The sequence below is a fragment of the Panthera uncia genome (genome assembly GCF_023721935.1).
Source record: "Panthera uncia isolate 11264 chromosome B2 unlocalized genomic scaffold, Puncia_PCG_1.0 HiC_scaffold_24, whole genome shotgun sequence".
NCBI lineage: Eukaryota > Metazoa > Chordata > Mammalia > Carnivora > Felidae > Panthera > Panthera uncia.
In genome coordinates, this window is record NW_026057580.1 from 106,926,448 (window position 1) to 106,948,221 (window position 21,774).

The 21,774-nt window shown below is 38.1% G+C and overlaps 1 protein-coding gene and 1 pseudogene across 12 annotated transcripts in view; one reads left to right on the forward strand and one right to left on the reverse strand.

Annotated features, from left to right (window-relative positions):
• IPCEF1 (interaction protein for cytohesin exchange factors 1) overlaps positions 1–21,774 on the reverse strand; it is a 215,816-nt gene that overhangs the window by 139,743 nt on the left and 54,299 nt on the right. For 7 of the 12 annotated variants that reach the window (XR_007462598.1, XR_007462597.1, XM_049653131.1 and 4 more), the window contains one exon: positions 13,314–13,357. The exons of the other annotated variants lie outside the window; for them this stretch is intronic. Coding sequence is in view for 2 of the 7 variants with exons in the window: in XM_049653131.1 (XP_049509088.1) it covers positions 13,314–13,357 (44 nt within the window). In the remaining 5 variants the exon portion in view is untranslated. The remainder of the gene's footprint in view (positions 1–13,313; positions 13,358–21,774) is intronic. 12 annotated transcript variants of the gene reach the window in all.
• On the forward strand, positions 4,084–5,047 carry LOC125938080 (40S ribosomal protein S6-like; annotated as a pseudogene).

The following is a 21,774-nucleotide window of genomic DNA, read 5'->3' on the forward strand; positions in this document are numbered from 1 at the left end:
ATGTAAGTATACTATTGAGCTTGAGACCAAAGACCAAAACATTATTTGACTCCCCAATTTAACATTCTTTAGGTTTCAATAGAGCATTTTTTTTCATCTGCTGGAGTTATAAACCCAGAAATTTAAGTTTTACAAAAGAAGTTCTGTGGTTATTTCTAAATGAAGTGTTTGCTCCTCTATTTGTTTTTTAAATACACTACTGTACTGCATAAAGTCCTGCGAAGTAATACAAAAATTACAGGGTAGATTGTAATTGGCCAGACACTTCAGCTCACCTTACCCCGAGCACTTGTGTGAGTATTTTTGTTTCCATCCCTTTCTAGACTTTGTGTGTGAGATTTTCCATTTGTCTTTGGGTTATTTTGTTCTTGCTTTTAAGTAAAGCCAGAGACTTTTTATTTTCCAGCCAGCCTCCTGTGGTCCGCCCAGCTTCCTGTGGCCCGCCCAACTTTGTCGCTTCACACTCTCTTTCTCACTCACACCTCACCTACACGGTTTTGTCCCCACCTCCTCACAGTCAACTTACATGTGCACCTGCCACTCTTCCAGCACCCTAGATAACATCATCTAACCTCAAAAGTAAAAGTCTGTCATCACAAAAACCAAGGGAATCATCTATTTTTTCTTTGCCCCATAGTACTAAAATTTGGTCATGCCCAAAGTTGAGATTAGAAATTGTTTTTCAGTAAATAGGTATGTTTAATTGCAATTGCTATGCCCTCAGGGACTCAGATTCATAGGATTTTAGATCTGAAAGAAATAGACTTGTCCTAGGGGGGCCAAGTGACATTTATAAAGTCCAATTACTCTGGCCATGCTGTAAAAACCCATGTTGGTAGTCCCAGGAGGATGAAACGCCACACAGAAAAGAAAAAAAAAAAACAAAGAATGCCAAGGCTCTAGATGTGTAGAGGAAAAAGTGATCTTGGAAGTGGATTCTCCTCCCAACCAGTCCAGCTAAAAGCAGGTGGATCAGAGATGAACTGCCAGACCAAGACCTTCCCAAATCCTATCATGGGCAAAACAAAGAGGTTCTTACTGCACCGTTTTCAATGAGTAAAATGGTCCTTATTTCCTCCATCACATATTTGATGGTGAAATGTAGAAAACTTTTCCTTTAACATTAGGAATAAACCAAAGATGCTCACCACCAACAACACTGTATTAGCAGGCCTCATTTAAAAATCGTAAGAGTTAAGGGGCACCTGAGTGGCTCAGTTGGTTAAGCATCTGACTTCAGCTCAGGTCATGATCTCAAGACTCATCAGTTCGAGCCCCATGTCAGGCTCTGTGCTGACAGCTCAGAGCCTGGAGCTTATTTCGGATTCTGTGTCTCCCTCTCTCTCTGCCCATCCCCCACTCACACTCTGCCTCTGTCTCCTTCAAAAAATAAATAAACATTAAATAAAACAAAAAATTGTAAGAATTATAATGATTAAAATTAAAAATTAAGACTCAGTATTCTCAGATGATACGATATTACATGTGGAAAAGAACCTGCACATGAGTTATTAAGACTACAGAGTGGACATAGAAGGGTTAATAGATACAAGGCCAATATGTAAAGCTCAATAAAATTTTCATATGCCAGTGATAAATAGCATGAAAATAAAATTTTTAAGAAGATACATATACAGCAACATCATCAAATTTCAAATATATTAGAATGAACCTAACAGAAGTTGTGTAATACTTCTATGAAGAAATCTATAAATCTATAAAACATTATTGAAATAAATTAAAGAAGAGCTAAATAGGGGTACCTGCATGGTTAACTTAACCTGCATAAGTTAAGCTTATGACTTAAGCTCAGGTCATGATCTCACTTCATGAGTTCAGGCCCTGCATCGGGCTCTGTGCTGGCAGCTCGGAGCCTGGAGCCTGCTTCGGATTCTGTGTCTCCCTCTCTCTCTGTCCCTCCCGTGCTCTTCTCTCTCTCTCTCTCTCTCTCTCTCTCTCTCTCTCAAAAATAAAATAAAATAAACATTAAAAAAAATTTTTTAGGGGCGCCTGGGTGGCGCAGTCGGTTAAGCGTCCGACTTCAGCCAGGTCACGATCTCGCGGTCCGTGAGTTCGAGCCCCGCGTCAGGCTCTGGGCTGATGGCTCGGAGCCTGGAGCCTGTTTCCAATTCTGTGTCTCCCTCTCTCTCTGCCCCTCCCCCGTTCATGCTCTGTCTCTCTCTGTCCCAAAAATAAATAAAAAACGTTGGAAAAAAAATAAATAAAAAATAAAAAAAATTTTTTAAAGAATAATTAAATAATTGGAAGGATGTGCTATGTTCATTAATTAGTTTACAATGTTTGAGAATGGAAAGATGACTATGGTTAGTGTTTTTTATTTGCTCTTAATTTTACTCTTTTATGGTCATAAGGATATTATCTTACCTTTTATTCTAGAACTTTCTTTGTCTGCCTTTCATATTAGATATACAATCTACTTGCAATTAATTTTTGATTATATTTCAAATAAAAGTAAAGTTTCATTTTTAAAATTAATAACCAATTGGCTCATTATCATTTATTGACAATACTGGCATTCCCCATTGGCTCCAACCATAAAGGAAAAGCTTCATGAGTGGGAACAGAATTTCCACTCACCCAAAGGCAACATTAGGGATTGTAAAAGCAAATGAATGAGATCAGAGTGCAATACGTATAACCCCTACAACCCCATACCAGCATGTGTAAAGAAGTCCTATTAATCAGTAAGAAACAAGCAAAAAAAAACAAAAAAAAACCCAAGGAAAAAATGGGAAAGACTTAATAGCCATTTTACAAAAAAGTATATCAATCAGCCAAATACATATGAAAAGGTGTTTAACCTCATTAACAATCAGGCCAATGCAAGGTAAAACCACCAAAATAATGAAATTTTAAGACTGACGATACCATGTATCAACATTGTAAAGCCAATGAAAAAACTCTGAAACACTGCTATTGGGAGTACAAATTGGGGCGACCAACTGGAAAGCTGTTTAGCAATATCTGCCGAAGTTGATCACATGCACGGTCTTTGATCCATAAATTTTACGGTGAGGGGCACACGTGCCAGATGTGCAAGCAGAGGTACGCTAAACACGGATAACAATGCTTCTAGCGGGCTTATTAAAATAGCCAAAATGCTGAAAATGACCCACATGTCCATCAACAGGAAAGTGGATAAATTGTGTTATAATCATACAATGGAACACTCCTTAGCAATAAGAAGAAAAGAAAAGAAAAAACTACTTCTACACTCAGTCACATAATACTGAGGGAAAGAAGCCAGACACAAAATAATATAATCAGACAAAACTAGGCCATAGTGTTTAGCATAGTGTTTAGTGGGCCATAAAATTGTAAGGGAATGTAAGGAAGTAATGAGTTACCACAAATGGCAGGAGAGTGGTTACCTTTGGGGGGATGGCAGAGATTTATTGGAAGGGGCACAAGAGAGCATTCTAAGCTTCTGACAGTAATTCTATTTCTTGACTCAAGTAGTCTAGAATTTATGCTTTGGGAGAAATTACCGAAATATTTACACACATATATAATATATTTACCAGGCATTGTTAAACATATGTACATATGTTTAATAGAGAAAGACGTTACAGACTAATAAAAAAACCAAAAATGGAATATATAACCTTCATAAACATATATTGCCTCAAAATACATTGAGCAACCACAACTCATAGAACTGGAAAAAAAGAAGCAAATAATTTGGCAATTATGTCGTTGAAGATTACAGCACAAATCTCTCAGCAGTCAGTGGCTTATACAGACAATAGGTAAACAGAAAAGCAGATGTAAATTTCAAATTAGTAAATTTGTAAATTAGCAATTTTCAGATACACAGAACTCTGTACTTGAGGAACAGAATACGCACACTCATTTCCTTCACACATGGTATATTATCAAAAACTGACAAAGTGATGTATTACAACAAAGGTCTTTATAAATTTCACAGAATCGATTTAACACAGATTATGTTCTCTGACTATAACACATTAATTGTAGAAATTAATAGTGAAAACGTAGCTTTAAGATATCTGTATGTCTGCTTTTTTTCGTGGTGCTTTGGAGGTGGTAAGCTGCTTCAGGATGAAGTTGAACATCTCTTTCCCAGCTACTGACTGCCAGAAACTCATTGAAGTTTGCAATGAATGCAAACTTTGTACCTTTTATGAGAAGCATATGGCCAAAGAACTTGCTGCTGATGCTCTGGGTGAAGAATGGAAGGATTATGTGGCCTGAATCAGCGGTGACAATGACAAACAAGGCTTCCCCAAGAAGCGGGGGTATCTTGATCCATGGCTCTGACCTCCTACTGCTGAGTAAGGGGCATTCCTGCTCCAGACCAAGGAAGACTGGAGAAAGAAAAGTGCAAATCTGTCTGGGTTGCATTGTGGATGCCAAGCTCACTGTTCTCAACTTGGTCATTGTATAAAAAGGGAAGGACAATATTCCCGGACTCACTGATACTACGGTGCCTTGTCACCTGGGACCCAAAAGAGCAAGCAGAATCCACACCCTTTTCAATCTCTGTAAAGAAGATGAAGTGGGAGTGGTAGGGTGGCTCAGTCAGTTAAGCGTCCGACTTCGGCTCAGGTCATGATCTCACAGTTCGTGAGTTTGAGCCCCACATCCGGCTCACTGCTCTTCTCACAGAGCCCACTTCAGATCCACTGCCCCCCTCTCTGTTTTCACCCCCGTCCCCCGCTCACACTCTTTTTTCTCAAAAAATAAATAAACATTAAAAAAAAGACAATGTCTGCAACTATGTTATGAGAAAGCCCCTAAACAAGGAAAGTAAGAAACCTGGAACCAAAGCACTCAAGATTCAGGGTCTTGTTATTCCACGTGTCCTACAACACAAATGTGGGTGTATTGCTTTTAAGAAATAGCGTACTGAGAAAAATAAAGAAGAGGATGCAGAATATGCTAAATTTTTGGCCAAGAGAATGAAGGAGGCCAAACAAAAATGCCAGCAACAGATTGCCAGGGAACAGACTGCTGTCCTCTCTGACAGCATCTACATTCTAAGTCTGACTCTAGTCAAAAATGAGATTTTCTAAGAGCAACAAATAAATAAGATGAGATATCAAATCTCTAAATAGATAGATAAATAAATAAATAAAATGTCTATGTGTCTGAAAACAAAATCTCACACTACTTCTAAAAACAATTTGAATCAAGAAGGAAATCAAATGGGAAATACTTAGAATTTATCACCACTGAAAACACTACACATCAAAATCTTTAGGAGACACAACTGAAGCATTTTTAGAGGAAAACTGACACCTTAAATGCATTTATCAGAACACAAGAAGGAATGAAAACAAATGAGCTAAGGGCTCAACACATGAAACTGGAAAAATAGCAAAATAGCAAACCAAGGAAGAAATAGCAAAAATAAAGGCAGAACTCAATGAAATAGAAAAATATGGAGAAGATCAGTAAAACACAAAGCTAGTTCTTTGGACAAAAAGTAATAGAACTCCAGTGAGACGGATTAAAGGGGTAGAGGGTATTAGATACAAATAAAAACTTTTGAGCGACAGCTATCAACCTGTTAATTATCCAGCCTGAAATTAACTTCAAAAATTTCATTTGGATACAGGCAAACAGTTAAGAAGAAATCTAATATAGAGAGATTGCCTGACAACCCGTCTTGCAACCTGCTCTCTTGAAAACAATAAAATATTTCTTAGCCCAAACCTAGCTTATTCGTTCATTCATTGGTCAGCAGGAGTAAAAATCTAATTAAAATGGAAACAAATTATACAGAAAATCAGAAAAAAATTATTTTCCCCATACTTTTTTTCCAGGCAAAATTACCTAACATTTAAAACTTATTATAACATATAAGGACGATTATATACACTCAAAATTCAAAATCAAACAAATTAGGAAACTACTGTTTCATAGTCTGTGGCTTTCTTCCATCTACTCATCTTATCTCCTTTCAACACAGACCCCATTTCTCAAAGTTCACCAGACGGATCTTTTGTTTTTGACATTTATTAACGCTTGTCTGACCAGTTGGAACTGCCTCTTCCCCCCACATATGGCCCCACATCCCCCAAACAGGAGCAAGCATATGGCTCAGGTTTGCCACTCATTCACTCATTTATCGAATACTTCGTGGCTAACTATGTAGCACATGCAGTTTTAGAGCCCAAAGATACAGCACAGAGTAGATAAAAGCCCCTTGCCTTCACGGGGTTTACATTTCGTGGGGTTAGACAATTAACAGGATAAATCGGTAAAATAAATAGTATAATAGATGGAAATAAATGAAGAAAAGTAAAATAGACATGAGTATTGTAGAGGGATGTAATTTTAAATGCATGGATGGGAACGGTCTCCCTAAATAGGTGACATTTGAGTGAAGACCAGAATGAGATAAGGAAACAACCTGTGGGAATCCAAGAGCGGAGCAACCAGAGCACTGAATTGGGATTGAAAGGGCGTCTGGCATGTGTAAGGCCAGACATAAGGAGGCCAGGATGGCAGAGGCATAGCGTAAGATGGGGGGGAGGGTGGTAGGAGATAGGGGTGTAGGGATTATGGGAGGCCAGTTCCTGTGGATCGTGGGTGGTATTTCAAGCTACCGTTGAAGACTTTGGCTTCTCTTGAAGTGAAACAGGCAAGCTTTACAAAGTTTGATGCGACACACACGTGAACAGCTCTGACTCCAGCACTGAGAAGAGACTGAAAGAAGCAAAGACATAAACAGAGAGGTCAATCAAGAGGCTACTGCGGTAATCCAGGGAAGATAGGAGAATGCCTTGGACCTCAGTGAAGGGAGTAGAGGTGGTAAGAAATAAACGGGCCAAAGTATTTAACACCTTTGCCGCAAGGGCCAATTCAGAAAAGAGTAAATGAACTAAGGTTAGCCAGGAAATCCTGCCTGCAGCGTTGGGAAAGTCGCTTGTCATTTTTTCTGGGGTTTGAGCCATGAGGACCGTGCAAGCCTGGAGTTAGCAGTGGCCATCTTGGTGACCTGGTGGGAAGAATAAATGGGAAGAGAGCTTCCAGAGACGGGGAAAAAAGAAACCTTCCTGTGCCACAAAATGCTGAACCAGACATTTTTAAGAAGATGTACAGCTGAACATGATGAATATGACTTGTGGAATTTCAGAATTGCAAAGGCATACGAAGAATTCTAAAAGTTTACAGACAGGATAAAATGGTATTATCTACAAAGAAGCAAGAATAAGAATAACATCAGATTTCCAACAGGCAGCATGGAATGTTAAAGGGTATTGGAGCAATGCCTTCTAAGTTCTCAATCAAAATAAATGTGCACATAAAATTCTATAATTCAGACACACAATCAGTCATGAGGGTAAAATACATTTGCAGACATGTTTATTCCCCGTGTACCCAATATGAAAATATTGCTTGATAAAATACTTTGATAAATGGAAAAAGAAACTTAAGGAGAAAAATGAGATATAAGAAAGGAAAAAAAACATGAGATTAAGATTCAGGAAAAGATGAGCATATAATGGAGGGAAAAAGTATAAAATAAATTAAGGACAATCTATTAAAACTGATCTAAAGTATAGTTCCTTATTTCCATACAATATACCTTGCGCTGATTTTGCAATCAACCCTTACTACATTTGGAGTCTCATTTAAGTTCTAGTTATGGTTTTATAGAAAAGAAAAAGAAATAATGAAGTATGATTGATAATACAAATGAAGCCTATAGATACATTGACATATGATGGCCATTTTTTCCATAGACATTTTTTTCATGGTTGATTACATCTATACCTTTACTAATTCCTTCTCAATAATCCTTATTTTATTTATTCCTGCCTAGAATTACCACATTAAAAATGTGAAATTAATTACTAAATTAATAAAAAGATGAAAATTACTTACCTACATAGAAAAACATAAAGAATCATGAATGTGACTGATTTCAAAAGGAAAATTGTTTTATAGAGATGCCTAATCCAAAACTCCAGCAGAATTCATCAAAGAGAAAGTTATTGGTGCTTATTAAATCTAGGTTCTCTCTCCTCCCTCGCACCCCAGGAAGACCACCAGCCCCAGGTTGTTGGGAAAGGCAGTGCGACTACCTCTGGCCCATGGGTTCTGAGTGGAGGTGATGTGCATCACTTCCAGTTTGGAGAAGAGTATGAGTGCTCCACATTCCTTTTCCCTGTCGTGGCAAACCCTGAAGCCATCTGCTGCCATGGTGGTGCCACAAGGAGAAGGGACTTCCATCAGCTCACCCCTCTAAGAGACCATGTGGAGAAGAAGGGCCTTCCCCTTCTCGTGGGACTGGCATTGAACACAGAGCGTGAATAAGAAATAAAAATTCCTTGTGGTAAGCCACTGAGGCTTCAAGGTTAATTTGCTACCACAGCATGGCCTAGGCGCCCCTGACAAGCGCTCCTGGTGCCTTACTAATCATTTACAAAAGTCTTTGCTACATTTTTTAAGTTCTATTTAAATTCCTGTGTAAAGTAAACTGACATATACCCAAGGTTGTCAGTCCCTTTTATGAACACTTTAGTTGGAAAGTGGTTTTCTTAGGGAAGACATTGATATTTCAATGGAGCATAGTAAACAAATGAACTAATAAACAAATGAAATCTCTGGCAACCAGAATACTTTTGTTCCGTAAGTAAGCTTATTCCTCCTCCTTTCTACGCTCACTGTCCATAAAAAATAAATGCAGAAGATTTTCTGAGAAAGTGACCCACTAATTTGTGGAAATAACCTCAAAAGACTGTGAGATTTTCAGCTAATAACTTCTCAGTTTGGGAATTGGGTTCTGTCCCTTAGAAAGCTGTATCTGTATTTTTGAACCAAAATATTAAAAAGCACAAATATTATTTAACCAGAAAAAATAACACCACAAATGTTAGCCTGTTCTCTTGATAATTTGAAAAGCTTGTAGATTCTGTTTCAATCCTCTATATAAGTATTTTTTCAGCTAGCCAATTCTTTCTTTGTAATCCAGTGTCCCCATTCCTGGTCACATTGGTGTATTTTGTGCAAAAAAAAATTACAAGCCTTCAGAAGAAAACATATGTGGTCATCTATTCCTTAACTGCCAGCGCATAGGAATTTAATATAGAGTTTATTTTAAACTAAGCCAATAAATCCTTGGAGTGCAAGTTGTTTTTCCATTAGAGGTATGAAACTTGGCCCCACATGTTTCTGTTCTGGAAAAAGTCCACTGACGCTCTGAATCACCTGGTAACATAAATTAACATTAAGTAGGTCTTAGAACATAGCCTTCATAGGCACAGCAGGAAAAAAAATGAATTCGAAAAATATAACCTTACATTCAAAATGTATTCACTTCAAACTTCACAATATTCGCTGCCCAGTAGGAATATGTCAAAATAATTAGACAAGCATTCTGTACTTAACAATTCCATGAAAAGTGTTGGTTGGAATGTAAAATGGTACAGCTGTTGTGAAAAACAATTTAAAATTTAAAGTAGAACTAACATATGATCCACCAATTCCACTTCTGGGTATTTACCCATAAGTATTTTAAAAGCAGGGTCGCAATGAGATATTTCTACATCTATGCTCACAGCAACATTATTCACAATAGCTAAAATGTAGAAGCAACCCAAGTGTCTATCAATAGATAAATGGATAAGCAAAATGTGGTATATACACACAAGGGAATATTATTTAGCCTTTTAAAGGAAGGAAATGTTGACATGTGCCAAAGCATGGATGAGCCCTGAGGGCATAAGGCTAAGTGAAATGAGCCAAGCACAAAAAGAAAAATACTGTACAATTCCACTTGCAGGAAGGACTTCCTAGCACGTCAAAATCTAAAGACAAAAAAATATAATGATGGTTGCCAGGGGCTGAGGGGAAGGGAAAAGAGGGGAAGAGAGTTATTGTTTAACGGGTGTAAAGTTTTAGCTCTACAAGATGAAAAGGGTTGCAGGGATGGATGGTGGTGATGGTCGCATGGTAACGTGAATGTGTTTAATACCACTCAATTTTACACTTAACAATGGCTCACATGGGGGGGTGCCTGGGTGGCTCAGTCAGTTAAGCATCCAACTCTTGGTTTTGGCTCAGGTCATGATCTCCATCCAGCATGGAGGCTACTTGGGATTCTCTCCCCCCCCCCCACCTCAGCCCCTCCCCTGCGCTCTCTCTCTCTCTCTCTCTCTCAAAATAAACAAATAAACTTTAAAAATGGCTCACACAGTAAATCGTATGGTTCACACAGTAAATCTTATGGCTCACACAGTAAATTTTATGGTATGGGTATTTTACCACAATTTTAAAAAGTGAAGAAAAATTCTATGAAGAACTAAAAATAATCACGGAACCAGAAATGTAGGCATGTGTAAATGAGAATGAAATGTGAACTGCCTACTCTCATTACACACTTGGACTGAGAATTATGCCTTTAATATATCTGAGTGACTATAAAATTGCTTAATGACGATAGTAAAGATGAAAATTATTACTATGCTTTTGCATCAAGTTGGAAGACATTGTATTACCCTAGTAGCTGTTCAAGACTTTCTCTTAGGTAAACATCTAGCTTTGCTAGAGAAATAATAATTTTACTATTATTAATAAGCCCCTCTTTTGTAAAATGTTACGTCCAGAAGTGTTTAAATGCATGCAGAAAGGCCTATGAAAGGCAATGAGAGGAAGATGGAAAATTGGGCCCAGAAAATGAAGAAAAATGGTGTGACAGAAGTGACATCCACAATGTTGGGGTAAGTAGAAATTAATCAACAGTCTGAGCTTTGTCTTCACGTTGGCTTCAGGTAGAACCAAGACAGCATCAAGAAACTTGAAGAGGTTGGTTGCTAGAAACTCCTAGAAATCATTGTCAGATGTATTGTACTCTTATGCATCATAAATTTGGGGGATTAGTGACAACTGTGTAAGTATCTCCAAGAGGCACAGATGCCCCAGCTGATGACATCATTCATTCATTACTATCAACTATAGACATTTGTTGAATGTCTATATACTATCTGTTGTTCCAAGAGCTATAGTCATATTAACTCATTAAATCCTTGCATCAGCTTTATGAGGTACTATTACTGTCTCCATTCAACACGTGAGGAAAGTGAGGCAGCTAAATGTTAAGTAAAATGACCAAGGTCACATAGGTCATGTCAGAGATGAGATCAAACCCAGGCCGTCTGAGTTCAGAGACTATCATTTTCACCACTATACCCTGTCTCTGATTTTGTTCAGAGCAAGAATTTCTATAATCCTTAGCAAAACTGAGATTATCTAATGTGGTCATTGGCTAAGTATCATCATCCATAAGAATTATCAAATTTTACATTACAAGAGACCAGAGAGTTCATCTAACCTGGTCTTTCTACCAACACAGGGTTCCCTCATAACATACCTTTTTCTGATAACAAGCTGGGCTCTTTCTGGTTACCTTTCATAATGAGGAGGCCCCTGATCTAAGGATCAGAAATGTTTTGCTAGAAAAAGTACTTGGTAATTGACAACTTCTAGAGATGGTAAAATCCACCATTTTTTTTCAATACCTTCTGGTAACTAGTTTGTAAATCATCAATGAAAAATGTATGCATAAAAAGTATCCCTTAAAATTCCTCAACAAAATATTGAATGATGGCCAATAAAGCATTCTTTACCGTAGAAGGCAACGTGAGAGTTTTCTTGACCTGAATCACATAATGTGTCTCATGAATAAATATATATCTCAAGTACACACAAGTTGAAACAATAAGACTTTATGTGTTTGAAGACATCTAAACAGTAAACATGTGCACCAAAACTAATTTTTTGTCAGTGACTTGGACAACAAGAACAATGGGTTTTAACAATTATAGAAGGAAAAGAGGAAGATGGTCACCAAAATGAATGATGGTGACTAATGGGTCATGGGTAGCAATGTTTCAAAGACAGTTGCAATATAATTGGGAGTGGTAGAAAATACATACCACGGTCAATAGTGATCATTCTTGTTATGGTTTGGCTAATAGAAAAATAATAGTTAAATTCATATATTAATATTTTCTGAAAAATTACCAGACTTTCAGTTATATCCATAGAGTCACACACCAAAACAATGTGTCCTTGATAGATAGCTCTGAAAAGAATGCTTCCCATGCATTCCCCAGCAAGTTTAGAATTGTATTTCATCTTTAAAAAGGAATTAAACTGGGGCGCCTGGGTGGCTCAGTCGGTTAAGCGTCCGACTTCAGCTCAGGTCACGATCTCACGGTCCGTGAGTTTGACCCCCGCGTCGGGCTCTGGGCTGATGGCTCAGAGCCTGGAGCCTGCTTCCGATTCTGTGTCTCCCTCTCTCTCTGCCCCTCCCCCCCACTCATGCTCTGTCTCTCTCTGTCTCAAAAATAAATAAACGTTAAAAAAAAAATTTAAAAAGGAATTAAACCAAACAAGAGATGGATGTCTTAGTCAGGAGCAAAGAAATACAATAATTCTTTTAAAATTATTTTATAAATATAAAATCAAAGGAAAAATGAGAACTACACACATATTCAAAAACGAGATCCATTAGTGCCTAGATCCATTAGTGATGAACTTTAAAGGCAAGAACATCTTAAGATTATCTTACTTTTATAATTATTAAATATAAATATTTTATTTGAATCAGTAGTAAATTTAGATCAGTAAATCCCTCATTTTCTAGATCATTCAACTTGCACTTGAGCATCTAAACACATACTTGCTTATAAAGTAGGTTCTTCACACAATTATACATCTATGGTACTTTGGTAGTTATGGTATGTTCCTGACCACCAAGGAGATCAAAAAAGATCATTCCATATATAAATTGCTTTACTAAAAAATCCTCCCACTGAGGGGCGTCTGGGTGGCTCAGTTGGTTAAGCGTCCAACTTCAGCTCAGGTCATGATCTCACACTCTGTGAGTTCGAGCCCCTTGTCGGGCTCTGTGCTGACCGCTCAGAGCCTGGAGCCTGCTTCAGATTCTGTGTCTCCCTCTCTCTCTGCCCCTCCCCTGCTCATGCTCTGTCTCTCTCTGCCTCAAAAATAAATAAAAACATTAAAAAAAATTTTTTAATAAAACAAAAACCCTCCCACTGAGAAGCAATTACCACCATGAATCCACTTTCAAGGGAAATCCAGAGGACCAAAGATGAGTAGTTATTCATTAATACTATTAGCTTCCCTCTGCATTAATATTAGGCAAAGCATAAATATTGGCTGTTACAGGAAAATAAACACAGACTATTACAGTTTGGTTCACAAATTAGAATAACAAAGTAGAGTACAGGCCCTTCAGTTCATAAAAGTCACTAAAAGAAAGAATTCGTTTTGAGGAATTTTCAATTACATACCAAAAAGCTGTGAGTGTCCTCGTTCCAGGTCTCTTGCCTCTGATCTGTACAAGAAAAGGACAATAAAGGGGTCATAATATTTCTGCCTGGACCCAACTGCCTAGGAGGAAGTCAGAATCCTATTACATCCAAGAAGAGGTAACAAAATAAGAACTCACTCATCATAATAACTATCCAAATAAAAAATGAGACAAAAAGTTCTATCTCCCCAAAAAGAACAAGACCTAGGTAGTAAACTAGCAGGAAAATCATTAAACTGAGATCCCCTGGAACTGAATGTTTTCTAAAAGATAAAGTGAAAATAATGTTCAAATCCCTTTAAACACTCCTCAAGATATATTTTTACTTTGCTTTTAAGTATCTTGAAAGATGTGCACATGAATTTAGAACTTCCATCTGTTTTCCTGGAATTCTGTCAGTGGGAAAATGTTTCATATTAGTAATAATCATCCCACTCATTGCCCAAATCATAAGTTTTTAAAAGTACAGGTTTTTGTAAGACTTCATTTTTTAGAGCAGTTTTAGGTTTACAGTAAAACTGAGAGGAGGGCACAGAGATGTCCCCTATGTCCCCTGCCCGCACATGTGCATAGTCTCCCCCATTATTAACATCATTCGCCAGAACAGTATATATATTTTTTTACCAAGGATGAACCTACACTGACACATCATAATTAGCTAAAGTCCATAGTTTACCTTACAGTTCACTACTTGTGTTGTATACTCTATGTTTATAGAAAAATGTACAATGACCTGTATCTATCATTATATCATGTTATAATATCATATGATATAATATTATAGCATTTTCATCACCCTGTGTATTCATTCATTTCTCCCACCCCTACAACCACTGAACTTTTATTGTCTCCATAGTTTTGCCTTTTCCAGAACGTCACATAGCTGTAATCATATAGTATGTATGTAGCCTTCTCATACAGACTCCTTTCACCTAGTAATACGCGTTAAAGTTTCCTCCGTGTCTTTTCATGGCTCAATAACATATTTCTTTTTAGCACTTACTAATATTCCATTTTCTAAATGTATCAGTTTCTTTATCCCTTCACCTACTGAAGGGCATCTTGGTTGCTTCCAAGTTTTAGCAGTTGTGAATAAGCTGCTGTAAACATCCATGTGCAGATTTTTGTGTGGACATAAGTTTTCAATAGGGAAAATCAATGAAACCAAAAGCTGGTTCTTTGAAAAGATCAATAAAATCAATTAACCTCAAGCCAGGCTAACTGAGAAAAAAAATGAGAGAAGACACAAGTTACTAATATCAGAAATGAAAGAGGTGACATGACTACAGCTTCCACGGAAGCTGATTAATTGCCTGTTTTCCATTTCATTGACTTTTGCTAATATTATTCTTTCTTTTCTTATTTTGGACTTAATTTGTTCTTCTGAATTCCCAAAACGGAAACTTAGGTTATTGATTTTAGATCTTTCTTCTTTTCTAATATATGCATTCCATTCTATAAATTTCTTTCAAGCACCACTTTTGCTGCAAGATTCTTCTTTTTTAAGCCTATATATTTATATCTCACAGTACAATGAGATGGTAGAAAAACATGATCTGTAAAGGACAGATATATTTCAGGAAGATCTGTTTTTTAATGACTCAAGTGTTTTGAGGATTTAGGTTTTTTAACTTTATAAATTTTCCTCCAAGTTTTCATTTTGAAAAAAAATTTAAACTACAGAAAAGCTGTGGGAATATTTAACAATGAACACCTGGAAAGCCTTCACTAGATTCCAGAGTGATTATCATTTTGCCACATTTGCTTTATTTCTCTGTCTATATATGTAAATATTTTACCAAACCATTTGAGAATTACTTACAAAGATGGTTCATCCCTAAGAACTCTAGCCTGGCTATCACCCCAAACCTGTCAGAATGGCTAAAATCAACAACACAAGACACAATAGGTGTTGTCAAGGATGTGGAGAAAAGGGAACTCTTTTGCACTGTTGATGGGAATGCAAACTGGTGCAGCCACTCTGGAAAACAGTATGAAAGTTCCCCAAAAAGTTAGAAATATAACTACCCTATGAATCAGCAATTGCACTACTGGGTGTTTATCCAAAGAATACTAAATTACTAACCCAAAGGGATACATATACCCCAATGTTTTATAGCAGCTTTATCTACGATAGCCAAATTATGGAAACAACTCAAGCGGAAGAGGTGATATGTGTGTGTGTGTGTGTGTGTGTGTGTGAGATGAAACAACCCAAGCGGAAGAGGTGGTGTGTGTGTGTGTGTGTGTGTGTGATGGAATGTTACTCAGCCATAAAAAAGAATGAAATCTTGCCATTTGGAATGACATGGATGGAGCTAGAGAGTATTAACTAAGCGAAGTAAGTCAGAGAAAAACAAATACCCTATGATTTCACTCATATGTGGAATTTAAGAAACAAAGCAAACAAACAAAGAGGGGGGAAAAAAGAGACGGGGGAGGCAAACCAAGAAACAAATCTTAACTCTAGAGAACAAAATGATAGTTACCAAAGGGAGATGGTTGGGGATTTGGGTTAAATAAGTGATGGATATTAAGGAGTGCACTTGTGATGAGATGAGCACCGGGTGATGTAAAGGAAGTGTTGAATCACTATATTGTATACCTGAAACTAACATCACAGTGTACGTTAAGTGGAATTTTTTTTTAATTTTTTTTTAACGTGTATTTATTTTTGAGACAGAGAGAGACAGACCATGAACGGGGGAGGGTCAGAGAGAGAGGGAGACACAGAATCTGAAACAGGCTCCAGGCTCTGAGTCATCAGCACAAAGCCTGACGGGGGCTTGAACTCATGAACCACGAGATCATGACCTGAGCCCAAGTCAGACGCTTAACTGACTGAGCCACCCAGGCGCCCCATTAACTAACTGGAATTTAAATAAAAACTAAAAAGCACAACTTTAGTATGTACCTCCTAAGAACAAATATCCTACCATAATTACAAAATAATAAACACACAGGAAGTTTGATGTGATATTATTATCTAATATGCAGTTCATATTTTCCCAATTGTCTCAGTCTGGGTATTTATTATATTTTATTTTAAATCCAGGATTCAATCAAGGATCACTATTGTATATATTGTCATATGTATATATTTCCTTTGTCTTTGACAATTGACATTTTTGTAGAGTCCACACCAGTTATTTTTTGTGTAATGTCCCTCAAATTAAGTTTATCTAATTGTCTCCTCACAATTACATTCAGGTGACAATTTTAGCAGAGGCACACATGTGAAGTTGGAATGCTCTTCTTCTTTTTATACATTAGAAAAAGTACAAAATAGGTTGGATTAATATTTTCTTTCAATCAATAACACTTCATGATTGTCTCCTGCAAAGTAAATTAGTGTCACAGTTTGCAATTTACAAAACGCTTTGACATGGATTCATTTACTCAATTTGCACAACTCCACTAGGTAGGTATTTTTAATCACCTTTTCTGTTTGAATGAAAATGTATCCAAGTTTATAGAACTACGAAGACTATATCTGTGGCCAAAATTTAAGCATAGTCATACTGTAAATCTCATCCTCAGTAAGAAGCCCTGTGCTTTCATACCACATAAATCTAGACAATTTTTCTCTTTTACAACCTGCACTCGCCATTGTCCTAACTTTGTACCTTACAGTTCTAGTATGTTAAATTACAAGGCAATGTAATATTATGCCTTATCAAAACATTTTCTAACTATTGTGATTTGAAATTACAATAATCAAGTCAGAAACAATATAAAAGGAGATGAATGTTAGCTGTATTGAATGCCAAGTAATTGGCTTTTGTTCACTTTTATGTCTTTGCGTTTGGTGCAACTGGTAATTCACCAGCTCTTCTTTTCTCCCCAGGGCAAGACTTTATTTATTTACTTTTTGTCAATTCCTTCTGCTTCCCAACACATGAAAACAGCATTGTCTCATAGCATAGTAATCAGTATTGGGACAAGAACTTCTAAGCATATGAAATTAATTACTTTTTAATTTTCCTTTTACTTTTGGACCACACAGTCCCAATATTGTTTAGTTTAGGATCAAATTAAGAAAAGTTTTAGTTATCAGTATATGTAACTTGATTCACAACCAATGCATAGATCCTTAAGTAGACATTCCAGCCAGAAAGAACACAAACAGGTTTTCTTCTCTCTGAGTCACGGGTCGTCATGGGAGTAAAAGCCAGACAACTTTTATAGTAATACCGAAATTTAAAAAGCAGTATCACTCATGTCCAGGGAAGGTGCCTGGGTGGTATTACACTCAGACCACCAGGTCTATCTGGGTGGTATTTACCCTCAGACATACTATCTAAATCATACGGAGTTTGGAAAGACCTTGAGGAAGCAGGGTGACATCTTCCACTGATGAAAGCCACTTTGCCACCTCCAAGGAGCCTGAAGCTGAGATGACAGATCAAGGTCCACTTACTCTTTCATCCAGGGACAATTTATCAGCACTCAGTGATCTGAATGCCTCATTCCAAAGTAAAACAGTAATTTCAAATGCCTAAATAGTGGGTGTGATATTACTGTCTTTGTCCAGTGTTCAATTTCATATGGAAGCAGAGACAGAAACCTGAAAATACTTAACGAAGGAATAAATCTCTTTTTTTTTTCAACTTGCACAGAGTTCTGCAAGCATATTATTTTCTTGTGAACTGGCATATTATTCATCTCCTTAAAAGAAAAATCTATATTTTAATCCTAGGAAAAGCATTATTCTCATTCTTCATCTGGATTAGTGTTCTAGGCCAAATACAGTAAAGGAAGTTGCATCTGACAATTATGGCTTCAGTACATAAATTGTAGCCAGACAGAACGAGTGATGAAAATTTCTTCAGCTATACAGTCTTTAATAGAACATGTATCATTCATTTTTTTCCACCAATCCTCAACAGACTATTATCTTCAAATAACAATGAGAGGCTGCCTGCAGTTAATTTAATCACTGTAATTTCCTCCCAAACAAAGACTGATGTCTACTGAAAATTATTCCAATTATGTCTTTGAAAATGAGTTCAAAATTGTTAAAATTACTACTTTCAATACTATATTAACCTCCACCAAGTGTTATTAGTTATTCTCACGATCTTCCTGGAGCAAAAAATGACATTGCTGCCGGTTTTTTTATTCGGTAAAAATTCAACTTGGAGATGCCACAATTATTTTTAAAACTTTGCTCAATTTCAATCAGCCTAAGGTTTAATCTAACCTTTTTCTAATACATCCTGGGAAGCAACTTCTCTGCTTAAAAACAAAAACACAGCCAAAATTCATTACATTGGATCACATAAAATCAAATTACATAACCACTTGAAAATAAGTAGGGAGAAGGGATCTCCCAGAAACAACGATGAAGATAAAAATAGGCAACACTTACTGGACGCTGATTGTTACTCAATTTGCGCAGGCATGTGCTAAATGCTGTATGATCATTTCGTTTTCACAACAACCCCAATGAAGCTGGTCCTGGTTTTATTCCCATTTTACAGATGAAGACTTCTGCTCTGGCTGGTGTTTCCTGCTCACAGGTGGCTGCTGTGAGCCCCCAACCTCTGCCAGACCACCACCCCCCCCACACACACACACACAAACCTGTTTCTGACCATTACTTTAAAAAAAAAAATTTTTTTTTTAATGTTTATTTTTGAGAGAGAGAGAGAGACAGAGCGTGAGCCGAGGAGGGGCAGAGAGAGGGGGAGATACAGAATCGAAAGTTGTCAGCACAGAGTCCGACTTCGGACTGACAGACCGGGAGATCATGACCTGAGCCGAAGTGGGACACTTGACTCACTGAGCCACCCAGGTGCCCCTGTTTCTGACCATTACTTTGACGAGGACTCTCCACAGTGATACATGCCTTCCTTTGGCCACAGCTCTCGCCCTTAGGAATCCACAGACACTCCAGAAGAGAGAGGGGGGCTATGGCGGGTCAAGGCCAGAGCAACGCTTCCTGCCACGCGGCCAGACTTCCTCACCCATCTAGGCTTTTACCAGGGTTCCCAAGGCTCTCCCCGTCCAGCTCCTTTTGGGGACCCGGGCTTCAGTCACGTGCGTAATGTCTAAATCTCAACTGCGGAAAAGTTTAGCCCCTCTTCCCCAGGGCTTGGGACCCCGTGCGGTGCACCTGATTCAGCCCGAGTCCTTTCTGAAGCGGTCCAGCTGCTCACCCAGCGCTCTCTGCCTGCGGGAGGCCACCTGCTTTGACGCGCGTGCGCATTAGCAGTGGGCTGGCTGCAACCTAACCTCGCAGATCTTGCTGGCCGACTCTCACCCGGACGCGGTTCAAGATAGTGTTACTTTCAATAATTTGGAATAATTATAAACTATAACAAACAAATATGAATTATTCCAAATTATTAGCTACGCGTAGGAGGCAAAATGCATGACTCTCAAACTTATCCACGTTTGACCCTTGATATACTGTGAGCTCTGTGATACATTTGATGACGATGAAGTCAAAGCACTGGGAACAAGAAAAGGACGAAGAGGAAGTTGAAGGAAAGGAGGCCGCGGGAGTGAGGAATTTCAAGGGTGTATTATTGTAGGGACTTTGACCGCCAGAAAGCGGCATGAGGCCGGGAAGGGAGCTGCCCCAGAAGGGGGACATAAAGAAGGCAGGAGAATTCTAAGAACAAAATTCACTTCTGAGCTTTGCCACTCCCTACTCTGCTTCTCCCAGAGGCCAAAATCACGTCTTTTAACCTTATTAGTCCACCCCCAAAGTGCTGCCACCTTCCCTAGGCACTCCCCTGAGTAGAGACGCATCTGTGTCAACTTCCTCCAGGGAGGAAAATTCTCCTTCTGTACCTCTCTCTGACCAAACTGTGTGTGTATTCCACATAAAATGCTGTTTGCCTGGATATCAGTGTCCCGAGTTTTGGGTAAAGGCAAAGAACACACTAAAGAGAAAGAGACTGACAGGAGCTGCCCGCGCCCAACTTTCTGTGGTGGAAGGGAGGAGTAGCTGCAGGAGTAGCCTGCAGATGCTAAATGTTTATTACACAGTACATCTTTCCCCTTCTCATCTCTTCCCTATTGGTCTAAAGTCACTACATTTCTAGCTGTTTGGTCCTTCTTGCCTAGAGCTGCCTCTTGATCATCACCATGGCTTGATTAAACCCATAGTTGATATGCACGTCTGACAATGGTGCCTTCTATTGAGTGTTGTCGGAAGGCACATTTTCAGGACCCGTGTTCAGCATGTCCTTACCACAAGGTTGGCTCTGCCAGTAATTACAGCATCTATTCCACTTCTTAGAAATAAAACTTTTGATACCAGAAAAAAAAAATTGTCTGCCTTGTTATAAACTTTAAAACGCAATAGAAAAGTTACTAAAAAACGAAAATCACCTATAATCTCAAAGCCCAGAGACACCCATTCTTAATGTGTATTTCCTGCCCCATTTTCCTTCCATTCATTTGGAAAATTTATAACGCAACCAGAGGTATTCTGTACATATAGCTCTCTGTCTACAAGGCCTAATCGTAGAGCTCGGCACGGATGTGGATTACAGCTAATATTTGAGCTGCTTGACAACACACATTTAGAACCTTTAATCACAGCAGAGGCCGTGACATTCCACTAACTTTGTCAGGCATGTATGAGATTTTTAGGCAGCACCCTAATGAGCCGTAATGTTCTGAAGAGCATTCTTTTCTGCTCTCAGTTGTTGAGCAGGAGATCCTAGGGTGCAGAATAATCTGAAAGTCCACATGTACCTTTTCAGTGTTTGAAAACCAGCACATAAAGCACAAAAGTGCCTTTGAGAACAAGATCAGTAACATTTTTAAGGCTCAATGGTCAGAGCAACCTCAAATATTTCATGGTATAAAGGTGTTTGCTTTTAGGGAAAGAGCCACATAAACAGCAGAATGCAAAGATTGTTTACCTCAAATTCACTGTTAAAGGAAAGCATGAGATTCAGGATCATCCGGCCCAATTTTAGAGAACCTTAAAATAATTTCCTTAAAAAAATTTAAGGACACATTAGAAAATATATTGGCGTGATATTTCACATACACACCACCTTAACAATTTCTCAAGTTGTCCCTCAAGTGTCTTTTTAGAATTGGTTTGTAGAAAACTTAATAATAACTCAAGCTAAATTTAAGCCAGCCGCTTAACTTTAACTTCCCAAACACTTCATGAGTTATTATATAATCAATTATATAATCTCAAATCAAGAGGACATTTTTATTTGTTGAGAATGTGCCAAGTTAATTCAACTGAAAAATGATGCAAACCCAAAAGAAAGCAAAGGAAGTGGAGAGTAGCCTTCCTTTAAAAAATGAAAAACTGTTAAGGGTCTCCTCTCCTTTCAATGGAGTACGAGCAACTCCTATTTAGATCACCAGCATCAACATTTCTCCTTTTCTCCTCTCTCCCTCCCTCCCTCCATTCTCTCTCTCTCTCTCTCTCTCTCTCTCTCTCACACACACACACACAC